This window comes from Ailuropoda melanoleuca, chromosome 10 (assembly GCF_002007445.2).
Source record: "Ailuropoda melanoleuca isolate Jingjing chromosome 10, ASM200744v2, whole genome shotgun sequence".
NCBI classification, from domain to species: domain Eukaryota; kingdom Metazoa; phylum Chordata; class Mammalia; order Carnivora; family Ursidae; genus Ailuropoda; species Ailuropoda melanoleuca.
The window spans coordinates 82,831,071-82,846,518 of record NC_048227.1 but is presented as its reverse complement, the minus strand read 5'-3'; the positions used below and the strand labels follow the sequence as shown (position 1 = coordinate 82,846,518).

At 40.2% G+C, this 15,448-nt stretch overlaps 1 protein-coding gene and 1 long non-coding RNA gene across 2 annotated transcripts in view; one reads left to right on the top strand and one right to left on the bottom strand.

Annotated features, from left to right (window-relative positions):
* Positions 1-1,070, bottom strand: part of PEX7 (peroxisomal biogenesis factor 7) — an 84,829-nt gene extending 83,759 nt beyond the window's left edge. The window contains exon 1 of the mRNA XM_034669189.1: positions 730-1,070. Within this exon, the coding sequence (XP_034525080.1) occupies positions 730-1,045 (316 nt within the window). The 5' untranslated portion in view covers positions 1,046-1,070. The remainder of the gene's footprint in view (positions 1-729) is intronic.
* On the top strand, positions 1,063-14,610 carry LOC117803999. Its single transcript, XR_004628147.1, has 3 exons — positions 1,063-1,316; positions 7,227-7,377; positions 11,951-14,610. It is a non-coding gene; the product is annotated as an uncharacterized LOC117803999 (long non-coding RNA).
* The last annotated feature ends 838 nt before the right edge of the window (positions 14,611-15,448 follow it).

Genomic DNA, 15,448 nt, shown 5'->3' with positions numbered 1-15,448 from the left:
TTTTCTTTTCGGCTATAGGACCAGAAAAACGACTATCAAAAGCTGATATTACGCACTGACTTATTTCACAGAGCTGCAGTGCGTAAATAACAGCTAGGACACAAATTAAAAGTTGAAAATTTACGAACGGAACCCTGCCTTTCAATCTAGTCCTTGAAAAGAGACAATGATCTTGAACCTCCAACAACTACTGGGAAACCTGTGTATTCCTCTTGAGACAACAAAAGTGGGGGCAGAACTTGGATCAATTGTTGGGAGACTCCAAGCGTCCGCTGAGGGCCATCCTTCTTACGACGGACAGCCTGGATGCAGACTGTGGGGACAGGGGACCCGTTAGCAGGTACTGGGAGTGACCCTGCAGACCGTCGCCTTCCAAGTACTGGCAGGAGGGGTCAACAACCGCTATGCCGGCTCGCTGCAGGTGGCGTGTGCCTGGAGGTAGGGGTAGGAGGTCAGGTGGCGACGGAGTCTGTGCGCTAAGGCGCAAGGACACAAGCCAGTAGGCACCTCCCACGTGCTACTTCCACACATTAACTGGAAAAAAACCATTGACTCGGTCTCCAGACCCACTCCCCACACTGGACAAAGGAGGAAGCGGGAACTGGCCCGTTCCTAGGCTCCCCCTGGTGTTCATTTGTGGCACTATCTACTGTCGGAAGTGCTTTCCGACCGCAGGGCGAAGCTGGGGCTCGACGGGAACCCGCCCCCGCCCCGGCGGCGCGGCCTCACCCGCGATGCCGTAGTGCTGGGCTGTGGCGCAGGCTAGCCGGCCCGGCAGGTACGGGGAGAACTCGGCCGCGTAACCGTGGCGGCCCGGCACCCGCAGCGTCCGCGCCGCTCCGCAGCGCGCCCCGCTCATCCCGCCCGCCGCCTCCGGGCCTCGCCGCCCTGGCGCCGCCACAGCGGTTCGACTCGGAAGCGGACCGTCCCGACTCGTCAAGATAGAGACCCAGGAAGACGAGGCGGAAGTGAGGAAACCGGAGCCCTGAATGCTAGATTTCGATTGGTCCGCAAAGGAAAGGGCCTTGACTCCGACGGAGTCCATTTTTGTTTGGGGCAAAACAAGGCGATTTGCGCCACCTATCCTGAACTCGACACAGCGAGGCAGTGATTCTCCGGTTAGGTGATGATTCTAACAACTTCTGTTTTTGCATATCAGCCTTCACTACGGGATTTTTTTGGTTTTTGTCAATTCATTGAGATTTTGGAGGACTGGCATCAGGAAGTGTTTCTGACGATTACAAAATATGACAAGCTACAGCAACTCTGAAACCATGCAGCGAGCAAAAAGGCAATTGAGTGCTGTGTTGCCCAAGGTAACTTGAAACAATATTAAATCATGCGGGAGTGAAGCTTAGGAAAAAAGATATCATAAGCTATTAACTTTTAAAAAATTCTCACTACGTATATTGTATAGTAACTAGTGCTCATATGCGGGGCTAATGAAGGAAAATTGAAGCTCATCCATTCACTCGAACATTTACCAAGCATGTACTATGCAGAAGGTGACTATATATAACTTATTTGTCAAATATGACACTTTTGAGAGTGAAAGAGAGTGCAGTTAATAATGAAGCCAGGTAAACTGGCACAAACCATGTGGTCAGCTTAACTATACACCAAGTACAGTTTTCGGTACTTGAGATTCAAAAGCAATAAGATGTAGTCCATGCCCTCAAGAGATTGTCTAACTTGTCAACAATAAGTGTGAACAAGGTACTGTAGGTGCTATTAGAAATAGATATAGGTATTTTTAAAAGGAAGTTGTCAGTGCTGGAGGATGGGAGAATGGGAGGAAAGTTTTCAGAAAGAAGGTAATGTTTGTGATGAGTAAATGGTGAGGTTTTCTTTAAATAGACAAGGAGATGGAGGTCATTGTAGGATCAGGAATAACATGAGCAACCCAAGAGATGTTAAAAAAAAAAAAAAAGGGGGGGGGGCATGATCCATAGGAGATTGTAGCTGCCAGGACTCAGCCTGGCCAGATAGAAGGCGTATGGTGAAGACTATTGGGTGAAGAGACTAGAGTGTTGTACTGCAGTTGGATCATGAAGAGTCTTGTGTGCTGTACCAATGGAACTGAGTTTCTACTGTAATTTAAACAATAGGGAGCCATCAGAGTTTTCCAATGTGATAAATTAAATGTTCCTTCTAAAAGATCTTTTTTTTTTTTTAAAGATTTTATTTATTTATTTGACAGAGATAGAGACAGCCAGCGAGAGAGGGAACGTAAGCAGGGGGAGTGGGAGAGGAAGAAGCAGGCTCGCAGCGGAGGAGCCTGATGTGGGGCTCGATCCCATAACACCGGGATCACGCCCTGAGCCGAAGGCAGACGCTTAACCGCTGTGCCACCCAGGCGCCCCCTTCTAAAAGATCTTCTGTATCAAAAAGTTTCCTGGATAAATTTCCAGGCTATTACTCTAAGTAACAAATGTCAACCCCAAAAGCTTCCATACTGTATTATTTCATTTATATAACATTCTTGAAATGACAATATCATAGAAATGGAGAACAGATTAGTGGTTTTCAGGGGTTACAGATGAGTGTAAATGGTTAGCTATAAAAGAATAACATGAGGACTACTTTGGGTGGTAAAGAAGTTCTGTATATTGGGGCGCCTGGGTGGCACAGCGGTTGAGCGTCTGCCTTCAGCTCAGGGCGTGATCCCGGCGTTATGGGATCGAGCCCCACATCAGGCTCTTCCTCTATGAGCCTGCTTCTTCCTCTCCCACTCACCCTGCTTGTGTCCCCTCTCTCGCTGGCTGTCTCTATCTCTGTCAAATAAATAAATAAAATCTTTAAAAAAAAAAAAAGAAGTTCTGTATATTGACTATCAATGTTAATACCCTGGTTGTAGTATTATACTGTAGTTTTGCAGTATGTTACCATTGAAGGAAACTGAGTGAAGGGTATATGGAAGCTCACTATGCTATTCCTTATAACTGCAAGTGAATCTAAAATAATCTCAAAAAGTTTAATAAAAAAATAATAAAAGATCTTCTGGCAACACTAATTGGGAGGAGAGAGATCGGAGGTGGGGAGGCCAGTTAAAGGACTTCAGCATTTGTTCAACCAAATGATTATGGTAACGGAAGTGAAAAGTAGAGTCAATGAGATTTTAAGGCAATAACTTATAGTAAATGATATGTAAGGAACAGGGAAGAGTCAAAATGATTCTCAAATTTCTGACTTAGGTGCCCGGGTCAATACAAGGACTCTTCACTGAAATAAGGGCCATGGGAGGAGAAACAGGTATGGAAAGAAAATGAGCTCCAAATTTAATACATTGAATGTGAATTTCTTATGGACTATTGGACATTCCAGAGACTAAGGCAAGAGTTTATTTGCATGTAGAAAATAAATAAGTCATGGAAAGAGTTGTCCTCACTCAGGAAAAGATCTCTATGAAAAGAGAAAAGGGCCAAAAATAGACCCTTGGGGGAAACATGCATATGTCAGACTTGGAGAGGAAGAGGAGATAGGGAAGGATACGGGGAGACACACAGATGGATCCTATTAGTTAATTAATCAGTTTGTTCAAGAATACAGCTCGAATTAGGAGGGATTGCACACAACCCATATCCTCTAGTGCATGTTTCATCGTTTTCATGTCCTTTGCACTTGTGTGAACCTAAGATCCCAAGGTAGTTGATCTCTTCACTCTCATCTCCCATATGCTACGTTTTTTTAAAGTGGCACAAAATGGCTTGTGAGCTCCTGAATCGGTGTCAACATGGAGGCTGCAGTCACTTACTGTACCAGACACAGACTACTTAAATTCCAATTTAAACTACATCATCCCAACCAAATAAACATAGAGCGGGGGTCCTCACATTCTTTGAACTCACAGTCACGGAGAAAGACCAGAGACCCAGACAGCAAGTCAGCCATGAGTGTCTGCACCTGCAAACAAAAAGGAAATTAATAAGCCAGTCCCCAAACTTTCCTTCTAGGAGTAACCACTTCACATGAAAATGTTTGGGGAAGAAGCACCGAGTGTGACCATCTTATTTAGTGTTTTCAACACAGTGAAGTCTTCAACATTAGTTGGAATTAAATAAATACCTATAAGCTTAAGTTTTAATTTCATTAAAGATGTTAACATAATGGTAGGGCCTGGAAGACCTTCCTCTGCCAGAAAGTAAGGAAGTGCACGGGAAGATTATAAAGACTGTGGAAAAGTTACAGGAACCCGCTGGAGGGGGCTTTTCCTGGGCATATATGGGCCAGTTAAAATATTGCTTATTATAGATCATAACCTACTGAATAAAATAAGAATCTAATAAATCGTACTTGTAAGAATAATGGGAGAGGAGGCAGTTTTTCTTTACAGTATATTTCCTATTAATAAAGGTAGAAGAAATGATAAAAATCACAAAGTAATCATTTGGCAATCACCATAGTAATAATTGTTCTAGGCAAGAATCATCAATAGATGTTAAAACTAGTGGGAGGAAGTATAAAGAGAAACAGGATATTTACATAATCTCAAAGTATCTCCCCACTAGATTCTTATTGGTTAAAAAAGGAAATTTCGTAACTTTACAATGAAGACACCTAGCAAACCCCACCTTGGCCAGGTGATCCAACATCACCAGTAATGGCACAAACCAACATCATGTGCCTCCTGACGTGATGCACTGGGAAGGATACAACGTCACTTCTGTGATGTTTCTACCAAAACTGCATAACCTGAGGAATGCAGATCATGAGGAAACATCAGACAAACCCAAACTCACTGACATCCTGCAAAATAACTGGCCTGTACTCTTCAAAAACATCAAAGTAATGAAAGACAAGGAAAGACTGAAAAATTGTTGCCTATTAAAGCACACTAAAGAGACATTGCAGCTAAAGCAACGGACGATCCTGGATTAGATCCTGGGCCAGAAAGATGTTTTTCTTTTGCTGTAAAGGACAATAGAGGACAATTGGCAGAAATTGAAAACAGTCTGTGGATTAGTTAATAGTTTTATACCAATACTAAATTCTTGATTCTGGTCACTGTGCTGTGTTTATGTAAGACTGTGTTCTTGTTTCTAGGAAGTATATACTATGTCTCAAGAGCTTAAAAATTAGAAAAGTGGGTACTTAGATGGCTAGATAGAGAAAGTGAAGGTGATAAAATGTTCGTATTTGGGAATCTGCATGGAGCTTAAACAGGATTACTTTGAATTATTTTTTCCAACCTTTCTGTAAATTTGTAATAATTTAAAATAAAAAGTTGTTTTGTTTTGTTTTTAAAAGCCTGAACTTCTGGTTTCTGATTTTGTATGTAAGGAGATTAGAAGTCACTACTCTGTCCTTACAACAAGTAAAAAGCTGAAAATTAGCAACTCTTCTTGGATCTTTGACTGGAGGACACATAGCAAACCTCTGCCCTCCAGAGTGGAGAGACAGACAGGTGAATGCAGTGAGTCATGGCTTACCAGAGCCACGACTCAGTAATGGAGAACACAAACTAGAATTCATAAATTACTGGAGGCTCAGCACAGAGAAGTCTGAGAGTCAAAATCTCTAAGGAGACCCCATCATAGAGGGGGACCCAAAATATTGTGAGAGTTGCTTCCGTGAGGCCAACCAGGTTCCCACAGTAAATATCAGAGAAAAATCACCTCCTGCTTCTGGAGGGGGATGGGGCAGTTGAGGTGGGGGGAACCATTTTAGAATATGCCTAGAACACTCTGTTCTAAACAAGGCCTGTCCTCAGAGAAAACTAGTTAACCAGAGCCTAACTGACCTGAAGGAAGGGAAACAGCCAACTCCAGCCCATTCTAGACATCCTGTCCTACCTTAACAGAGAAAAAAACAACTGAGGAACACTTGGGAAATTCACACTATGGATGCACAAGCAAGGCTCACTAAAAGACCAAGACCTAATCATAGGAATAGAGAATGCTTCCCTGGCCCCCACACCTTACCACCACAATACTAAAGGCTTATTTAGAGCAGACCTGAAGTGTAGCGTTCAATCAGTTTGACAAGTACATCTACCCATGGGACTGACACCCCTATCAAGACACAGAACATTTTCATCATCCCAGAAAAGTTCCCTTGTGCTCCTTCCTAATCAAACCTGCCCCTATCTCTGTCCCCCTCCCCCCGCCCAACCACTGATCTGATTTCCCTGCTTGTTAAGGACTGCATGAAATTCCAGGGCTAGAAATTTATTCCCTGTGAATTTTTTAATTGACTACTTGAAGATTCCTCTTTTAAATGCAAATAGGCCACACAACAAAGAACACAGAGAATGCTGGGGTTTGATCTCAATTTGCCCTTTACTTCTCAGTTCTATACTGTCCCTAGCGTTTTCGAAAGTGGAAGAGTTTCGGCTACGTCAATCATTTCTAGCTAGGACACCTTGAAAACTCCAACAGGGTGAGATAAGTATTCTAAATGTTTCAAAAGCCAAAGTGGAACTGCACATTGATTCATCTGCAGCAGAGGCCAGTTTAAAGCTCGAACTCTTTTGGTTTGTTTTTAGGCTGAAATTATATGGATGCAAGGTGCTTACACTTGTTCTCTGGTTTTGCACCAGGAGTTTACCAAGGCCAAGTGGACTAAGGCAGAGAGTTGCTGTCTGTCATACACACCTTATTGGGATAATTGAAAACATATGAATGGTCGATTAGATAAAAATATCTCATCAATTTAAGCGTCTCATCAAGTTTGATGACTATACTGTGGTTATGTAAGAATATGCCCCTATTTTTAGGAAATACTTAGGAAGTAATGAGAGATAAAGGGAATTATAAAAGGATAACCCTTCAAATGGCTCAGAAAAAAAACAAGGAATATGGACAAGCACAAATAGAATCATAAACATGGTAAAAATGGTAAGAATTTGGGAATCTGCGTAAAAGATACATGGGAATTTTATGTATTTCTCTTGCAATATTTCTGTAAGTTTAAAATTATTATAATTGAAAGGTCATCTTAAGTATATGACTAAAGATTTTACTAATTCAGATTGTTCCTGTCCAATTCGTTTGCATTAGGAGGAATGGCTCTAATTTGTTAAGTTGTACGTGGGAGCCTGTGAAAGCTTCCTATACGGGTGCCTGCAGAGTCCCTGTCAGTGAATCATATGCCAGAAACATCTGTTTTGTGATTCTATTGGGACTTCTGACTTTATAAATTTGAGGGAGTAAGTTTGAGAAGAAAAACAGAAGTTTCCTGCTACTTAAGTCTAGAATGAAACAGAACTCATACACTTTATATTGCAGAGCTAATCGAGTGGAAACGTCAATGGGGAAATCCAGGTCAACTATAATTCCCATCATGACTCAGCGGCATGAAGATTCTGACTACAGCGACCTAGAACTGACCTCAGGGAGAAATCAGTCAAAACAGGATCATTCGTTTCCAGGATTTTGGGTAAGGTTTACTCCAGCAATTCAAAAATCTTACCATTTACAATGAGCTTAGACCTCAGTCACTACATACCTTTCACTTTTGGAGAAACATATGGTACAGTACCAAGCTATTTCTCTGGACTCTGTATGTTGTTTATAAATCCTTAAGAAAGAGAAGTTTAGACAGAGAAACACTTTGCCAAGTATACAGGGAATGTGTATGATCATCTTAAATCCAAGCTCCAGACATTAAAGTCTAGCATGCTCATGGTGTGCCTCGGATTTCTTAGCTCTGGAAGACAGCATATTCTTCAAAAGCTATCATTTCAGGGGCCCTGGGTGGCTCAGTCAGGTAAGATCCGACTGTTGATTTCAGCTCAGGTATGATCTCAGGGTGGTGAGATCAAGCCCCACGTCGGGCTCACACACTGGGCATGGAGCCTGCTTGAGATTCTCTCTCTCCCTCTCCTTCTGCCCCTCCCCTCTAAAAAAATTAATCATTTCATTTTTATTAACTAAGAAATAAAAATATTACTGGTTTCCTTAAACCTGTCCAATCCCTTTGGTCAAAAAGGCAGGCATGCTATCATCTGACAGATGAAATCTTAGAAGTCGTCTGGCATTCTTCTCAGAATCCCTGAGATCCTTGATGTTTTATAGTACAGTATTTTTTCTTTGCTTTTCTTTTCTTTATTTCTTTGTTCCTCAAACACCCCAGCCTCCAGCCCCAGGGTCTTTGTACTTGCTATTGTGTGGTTTGAGTCTCTCTATTTTTCTTTCCTTTCTTTTTCTTTTTCTTTTTCTTTTTCTTTTTCTTTTTCTCTTTCTTTCTTTCTTTTATTCACAGTAAAACAGAAGTCACTACATTGTGACTCAATTCGTTGTAAATAATGATGAATAGAAATTTCAGCTCTGATGATGTTGACTGTATGATTTTCAGCTAATTATTTATCTCTGAGTCTCAGTTTCCTCATAAATAGAGCTTCCTAAGAAGGGCCAGTAGACCAATGAGGGATCTAGAAGCCACATGACTGAGATAATTGTTTTAGGAGAACGGGGTATTACTACACAGCTATGAAGATGGCCAAAATCTGGAACAACAACACCCCAAAAGATGGTGAGAATCTATGGAACAACAACAGGGACTCCCACACATTGCCGGTGGGAATACAAATGGCACAGCCACTTTGGAAGACAGGTTGGTGATTTCTTACAAAATCAAACATACCCTTACCATAGGATACAGCAATTCTGCTTCTTGGGATTTACCCACAGGAGTTGAAAACTTATGTTCACACAAAAACCTGCACATGGATGTTTCTAGCAGCTTTATTCGTAACTGCTGGAACATGGATGCAAGTTGTCCTTCAGTAGGGGAATGGATAAATACACTGTGGAACATCCGAACAATGGAATATAATTCAGCACTGAAAAGAAATGAGCTATCAAACCATGAAAAGATACGAAGGGAGCTTAAATGCATATTACCAAGTGACAGAGGCCAGTCTGAAAAGGCTACATACTGTGTGATTTCAACTATATGACATTCTGGAAAAGGCAAAATTATGGAGACAGTAAAAAGAACAGTTTGCCTGGGGTTGCCTGGCGGTGGGGGGGATGGCGGGAGTTGGGAGAGGTGAACAGGCAGAGCACAGAGGATTTTTAGGGCAGTGAAAATATTCTGTATGATACCATAATGATGGACATATGTCATTTATACATTTGTCTAAACCCATAGAATGTACAACACCAAGACTGAATCCTAATATAAGCTATGAACTTTGGGTGATAAGCATGTGTCAATGGAGGTCTACCAGTTGTAACAAATATATCACTCTGGTGGGGGACGGTGGTAATGGGAGAGGCTATGCATGTGTGAGGACAGGGGATATATGGGAAATCTCTGTACCTTCCCCTCAATTTCTCTGCAAACCTAAAACTGCTCTTAAAAAAATAGTCTTTAAAAAGTCTGGTGCATTAAAAACAAACCTTAAGGGCAGTTAATGTTCTTAAGTAAATTGAGAAGTGTTAGAATTTGGTTTTATTCTCCACTACCCTGCAAAGAGAAAACTTTCAAGAAGCTAAAAAGGAAAATGAAATTTCCCCTCCCCCATCTCACTAACGTGGATTGCCTGCGGATTTCTTCTGAAAGATTCTTTTGTTCCCTACACCCACTGACTTTTCTGGGTGTTCTTTAATGCTGCCCCCTACGCAGGAAAAATCTTTACCTTCTTATCCCACAAACCAACTCTCTGTCCTCTTTCAAATTTCCCCTTAAGGTTGACTTCTTCCAGAAATTCTAACTCATGTCTAAAGCTTAATTTGACTTCTTTCAGAGATTCTAACTAAAGCTGAAACTTAACTTCCAAATTTGAAAAGAACTTGCATCTAATATCGTTTGTAAGAACTGAAATTGCTTTTCTTATTTTCCCCCCTTTTGAGCATGATACATAGCATATCCTTTTTTTTTTTTTTAAGATTTTATTTATTTATTTGACAGAGAGGCAGAGGGAAGAGAAAGGACAAGCAGGGGGAGCAGCAGAGGAAGAGGGAGAACTAGACTTTCCACTGAGCAGGGAGCCTGACTCGGGGCTCAATCCCAGGACCCTGGGATCATGACCTGAGCCAAAAGCAGACGCTTAACTGACTGAGCCACCCAGGCGCCCCAACAGCATATCCTTTTTGTGACAAATTCAGTGAATAAGATATTTATAAGATAATTATTATTAAGGCATTTTTTAACGGAGAAAGCAATGGACTGAATGTCGGGACTCTGCTTTGAGTTTTGAGGCACATTGCTTTACCTTTTGGTACTCTATTTTCTCAACTGCAAAATAAGTATGATGGATTCTGATCCTTTTGATCTCTTAATATTACCACTCTGAGACTTCCTATAAAGAAAAGTGATTATAGTTGAAGGGTTTTTTTTTTTTTATTCAAACTAAGACCACCAGGGGGTGGCCAGGCTTTATCCCAAAACCTGGATTCACTATTTCACTGACAACAGTAACATTTGCTTTTAGTAGTGAGTTCAGGTAGCATCACAATCCAAAGCTGAATTCAGAAAGTAAACGTTGCTGAAAAGCACACTCCTCAAGAAGAAGAAAGATAATGGTGCCACAAAATTAAAAGAGAAATAAAAGGACCTCGAATTGGTTTTCTTTAAAATCTTACCACTTGTTTATAAGATCTTCATCCAAAGACTGAGAATATGCAGAAGTTTTCTTGCATGTATGCTTTATAATTGAAAAAAATTATAAGCCACACGCACATGGCTAAAAATTATTCAGAGCACACAGTGAGAAGTAGGTCTCCTTCTCACTCCAGACCTTTTAATTTTTCAGTTCCCCACCTCAGAGAGAATATATTGTTTACTGAAAAAAAGCAAATTGCAGAACAATGCTTAGAATTAGCCACCATTTGTGTTTTCAAAATATGTGTATATGTCCTACTCTTAAATTCGTAGAATATCTCTAGAAAGAAATACAAGGAGACTGGTAATAGTGGTTGCCACTGGGAAGAAAAATGGAGACACCAAGACACAAGATAGAATCAAGACTTACTAGTCAGTGTGTGTGTGTGTGTGTGTGTGTGTGTATTTTTTTAACCTTTTAAATTTATACCATATACAACTATCAGTTAAAAAGCTCCACAATGTATCTTGGAGATCATTCCATATCCACACATAGTTCTGTCTCAAGCTTTTTAATGGTACAGAGGATTCTTAATCTACTTGAAATTACGTACATTCAGCTTTACCCAAAATAATCTTGCTGAGAACAGGCTTTGGAACTAAGTAGATCGAGATTGAAATCCAGGCTTCGTTACCAACTATGAGTGCAACTATGGGCAAGTTACTTTACTTTCATTTCCTTCTCTGTAAGTGGATATAATAATAGTCTTCAGCGCTGTTGTGAGGATTTACTGAGCAAATTATGCAGAGGGCCTAGTATTATGCCAGGCACAGAGTAAGCGCTCAGTGAAGTTAGATTTCTTTCTCTGTTGGCTTATTGAAAAAAACTGATTAAATGACTAAAATAGAAAAACAAAAGTGTGTTTTTATTGTCATTATTAATTATAATTGTCTCTGTTGTTTCTAATAGACTTCTGCTCTCAAGAAATTGATACTGAAGAGTGAGTGTTAAACTAAATGTGTACTCTTTGAAAGGAAGCTTGTCTTTTCTCTCTCAGGCAGTTAAATAAGGAAAATGAAAGAGCATGGAGCAATTACCCAGTCTTATTGTCAGCTAGGCGATACACTTTGAATAAGTTAGGTCCCAAATGAGGAAGCTATTTGAGACTTTAAACTGACGTATAGCATATGTAGCTTATCAATGATGTCACCACAATGATCAAGACATGATTGTAGAACACTGCACTTCCTGTTACTATTCGTGATGTGTAGTCTGAATCGTGTTCTTCCCTCCCCGATTGTATATGTTGAAGCCTCAACCTGTATTTGGAGACAGAGCCCTGAGGGAGGTAATTAAGTTTAAACGAAGTCATAAAGGTGGGGCCCTAATCCAATTCAATTGGAGTCCTTATAAGAAGAGGAAGAGACACCAGAGCTCTCTCTCTTTCTGGTGCATACACAGAGGAAAGGCCATGTGAGGGTGCAGCAAGAAGGTGACTGTCTCCGAGCCAAAAAGAGACCTCTCCCAGAAACTGAATTTACTGGCACCTGCTTCTTGGACTTCCAGCCACCACAACTATGAGAAAACAAATGTCTGCTGTTGGAGCCGCCCATCATAGGTATTTTGTTATGGCAGCCTGAGTTGACTAATACACTACTGAAGGAATTTCTTCTTTGTCAGGACAACTAGAAAACGTGCTGTTGCCGTGTTGATATATATGCCTGTCTTCAATCAAAATTGTTTCTAAGACAAAAAAAAACAAGACCCAAAACCAAAACACACAGACAGTACAAATTTGGAAACTTTCAAGAAGTTAGTGATTACTCCAGCAGTGAAATGCCTGCTGTGACAGTCAATTTTAATCACCTTCATTTTACAAATTAGAAAACTGAGACCAAAAGAAAGGAAGTCAGCTCCTCACAACTGACCAGAACTGAGTTTAATCGGGTGCCCAGGGCTCTTGCCATTATACCTGCTGCTTTAGAGCCACAGGTCTTGTCCATTCCTGGGGCTTCTGGGAGTGGCAAAGAGGAGGGGGGGACAGCTGACTGCAGTCTCACACCCTGCCATACCACCAAGGTGTCAAGGATTTAGGGACACACATTATCTTCCCAAAACAGGACCCCACAGAGAAGGGCTTTTTTTGTTCTTCTCTTATTTAGGAGATCAGTAAAAATCTTTTTGATTTCAATTATAAATACGTTAAGAAATTTGCAGATTATCTTGAGAACCAGGAATAGTGCATTTTACTCAATAATTTTATTCATAACTTGCACTCTGTAAACAATAACTGTCTAGCTGAGATAATCAGCACTCTAAAAATTTATAGATGGGTAGAAATTTAATATTTAAAATTAGGGTTATAGATACGAGTTTTTAAAAAGCATTTGCAACAAACCCAAAAGTACTACATATATATGGTAATTCCCCATGTCATGCTTTAAAATTTCTCCTTAAAAATCTATCATCTATCTATCATCACCCACTTATAGATAGATACACACACATGCAGACACACGTCATATTGAAGATTAAGATATCTGTGACTAAGACTGCTGCTTATCCAATATCCATTTTCTCCTTCTTCCGTGGTACTAAAACCCCTACATTAATGGTTGCATATATGTGCCCAGCTTTAAAGCTACAGTTTCCAGCCTCCCTGATGGATATCCTTTCTCCAAGTGGACATAATTGGATGAAGATTCTAGGAAAGCTATTTTAAAACAGCTGACTAGCAATCAGGAATTCCTCTCTTTCCTGCTGCCTGAAATATGGACGTGATGGTTGGATTACAACAGCCATTTTCGAATCATGAGGTGACTATGACGATAAAACCCATGAGATAGGGATAAGAAAGGAGAAATAGTGAAGGAGTTTGATCTTGGGTGACAGTGGAGCCACCAACGAAGTCCCAAACCAGCTAAATCTGGACTTATTTTACAGGAGAGAAAAATGTATATCTTTTTTGAGCTTCAATAATTTTAGATTTTTATATATCTACTAACTGGAGTATATGTTCCATGAGGGCAGGAATCTTTGCCTGTTATGTTCACTGGTATATCCAAGGGGCCTGAAATAGCCATTCAAGAAATATTATTGTTGAATGAATGCAACGTAATACAAACCTAAAGTCTCACTGTATGTTTTGTAATACTGCAAAGGGTAAGCTGAGAAAATTCTGGAGTTTTTGCAATGCTAAACAGAGATTAGCAAACAAAAAGCAGCTGGAACCTTGGCAAAGAGTGGCACAGGAAGATTTTTCCGATCTAAGCTAAAAATAGTTTGGTCTCTCTGGGAAGGACAGAGGCTGGTTCCAGCTGGGGTAAACTGTTTATGGTGATGCTGACCACGGAAAAAATTCTGAAGGGCTCTGAGATATTAGCCACTCCTTGCCTTGCAATACAAGACTATAAAGTTGTAAAATATTTCATCCCACCAGCAAGCTTTTCTAGAATATGAATGATTTAAGTATATAAATAAATAAACCACATTCCAATACTGGATTTGGGACCTCTTGAAGTAAAATCCGGGTCTAATTTGCTTTGTCTCCCAACACCTTAAAGAATGTTCAGTACATAATAAACCTTTCATAAATGTTGCCAATATGAGTTTGAATTCGAGAAGTGCAATAGGAAACATGAAGTATTTCTTATCTTCTCCTATTTCTCCCCTTCTCTTTTCCCATACACCTCCCCATACCTGCATCCTCAAGTGGAGTCCAAGTCTGCTAGAAGTGTCGATGGAAGTTGATTTAAGGACTGCCTGAAATTCCAGTACTAGAAATTTATTCCCTGTGAATTTTCTACATGATTACTTGAGGATTCTTCTCTTAAATGCAAGTAGGCTCTATGGCAAAGAATACTGAATTTTAATCTCAATTTGCCCTTTAGTTCTTAGTTCTATACTTTCCCTAGACTTTTTTTCCTCCTATGTAAAATGGAAGTTTCCATTACATCAATCATTTCTAGCTAGGAGGGCTTGAAGTCTATAACAAGGTTAGATAAAGTGTTCCAAATATTTCCAAAGCCAAACAAGAATTATACATTTATAATTCTGCAGCATAAGCCAGCCTGAAATTCTAGTTTTGTTTTTAGGCTGAAATTAGAGGGATGCAAGGTGATTACCAATTATATGGTTACAAACTGGCTCTCTGATGTTGATATTAATTTCTGATTGACCACTTATGAAATCATGACATTTTTGAGTTCATGGAAGAAAAGTCTTTGAGAAAGTTTATAGGTTTTAAACGGGTTGATCTTCGAGGTTCTGCACTGCCAAGAGGACTAAGGCATAGAGTTGCTGTCTGTCATTCAGACCTTATGCATGAGTCTTTTCTTCAGCTTTATTGGGGTATAACTGATAAGCAGAAGTTGCATACATTTATACATGCTATGATGTATGTATATATTGTGAAATGATAAATACAATCAAACTTAACATAACCATCATATAGTTACCTTTGGAGTGTGTGTGTATGTATGTGTGTGGTGAAAACACTTAAATTCTACCCTCTTAGTCAGTTTCAAGTGTATAATACAATATTGTTAACTCCCAGTCATCATGCTGTACATTGATCTGCAGAACTCATTCATCTTGTATAATTGAAACCTTGTATCCTTTGACCAATATTTCCTCCGTTTCCCCACCTCAGCCCCTGGCAGCCACCATCTACTCTGCCTCTATGAGTCCGACTATTTTAGATTCTATATGTAAGTAAGATCATGTGGTATTTGTCTTTCTGTGTCTGGTTTATTTCACTTAGTGTAGTGCCACAAATCACAGGATGTCCTTCCTTTTGTAGGGCTGAATAATATTTCCTTATTGTGACTTGGAGTAGTAATCTTAAAGAAGAGGGAAGATACGAGGGCATTCAAAGCCCTGCAGAAAGACTATTTCCATGAGCTTAGGGCACTTACAGCATTAGCAGCACTTAGAAAGGACTCCCTTTCTTGTTATAAT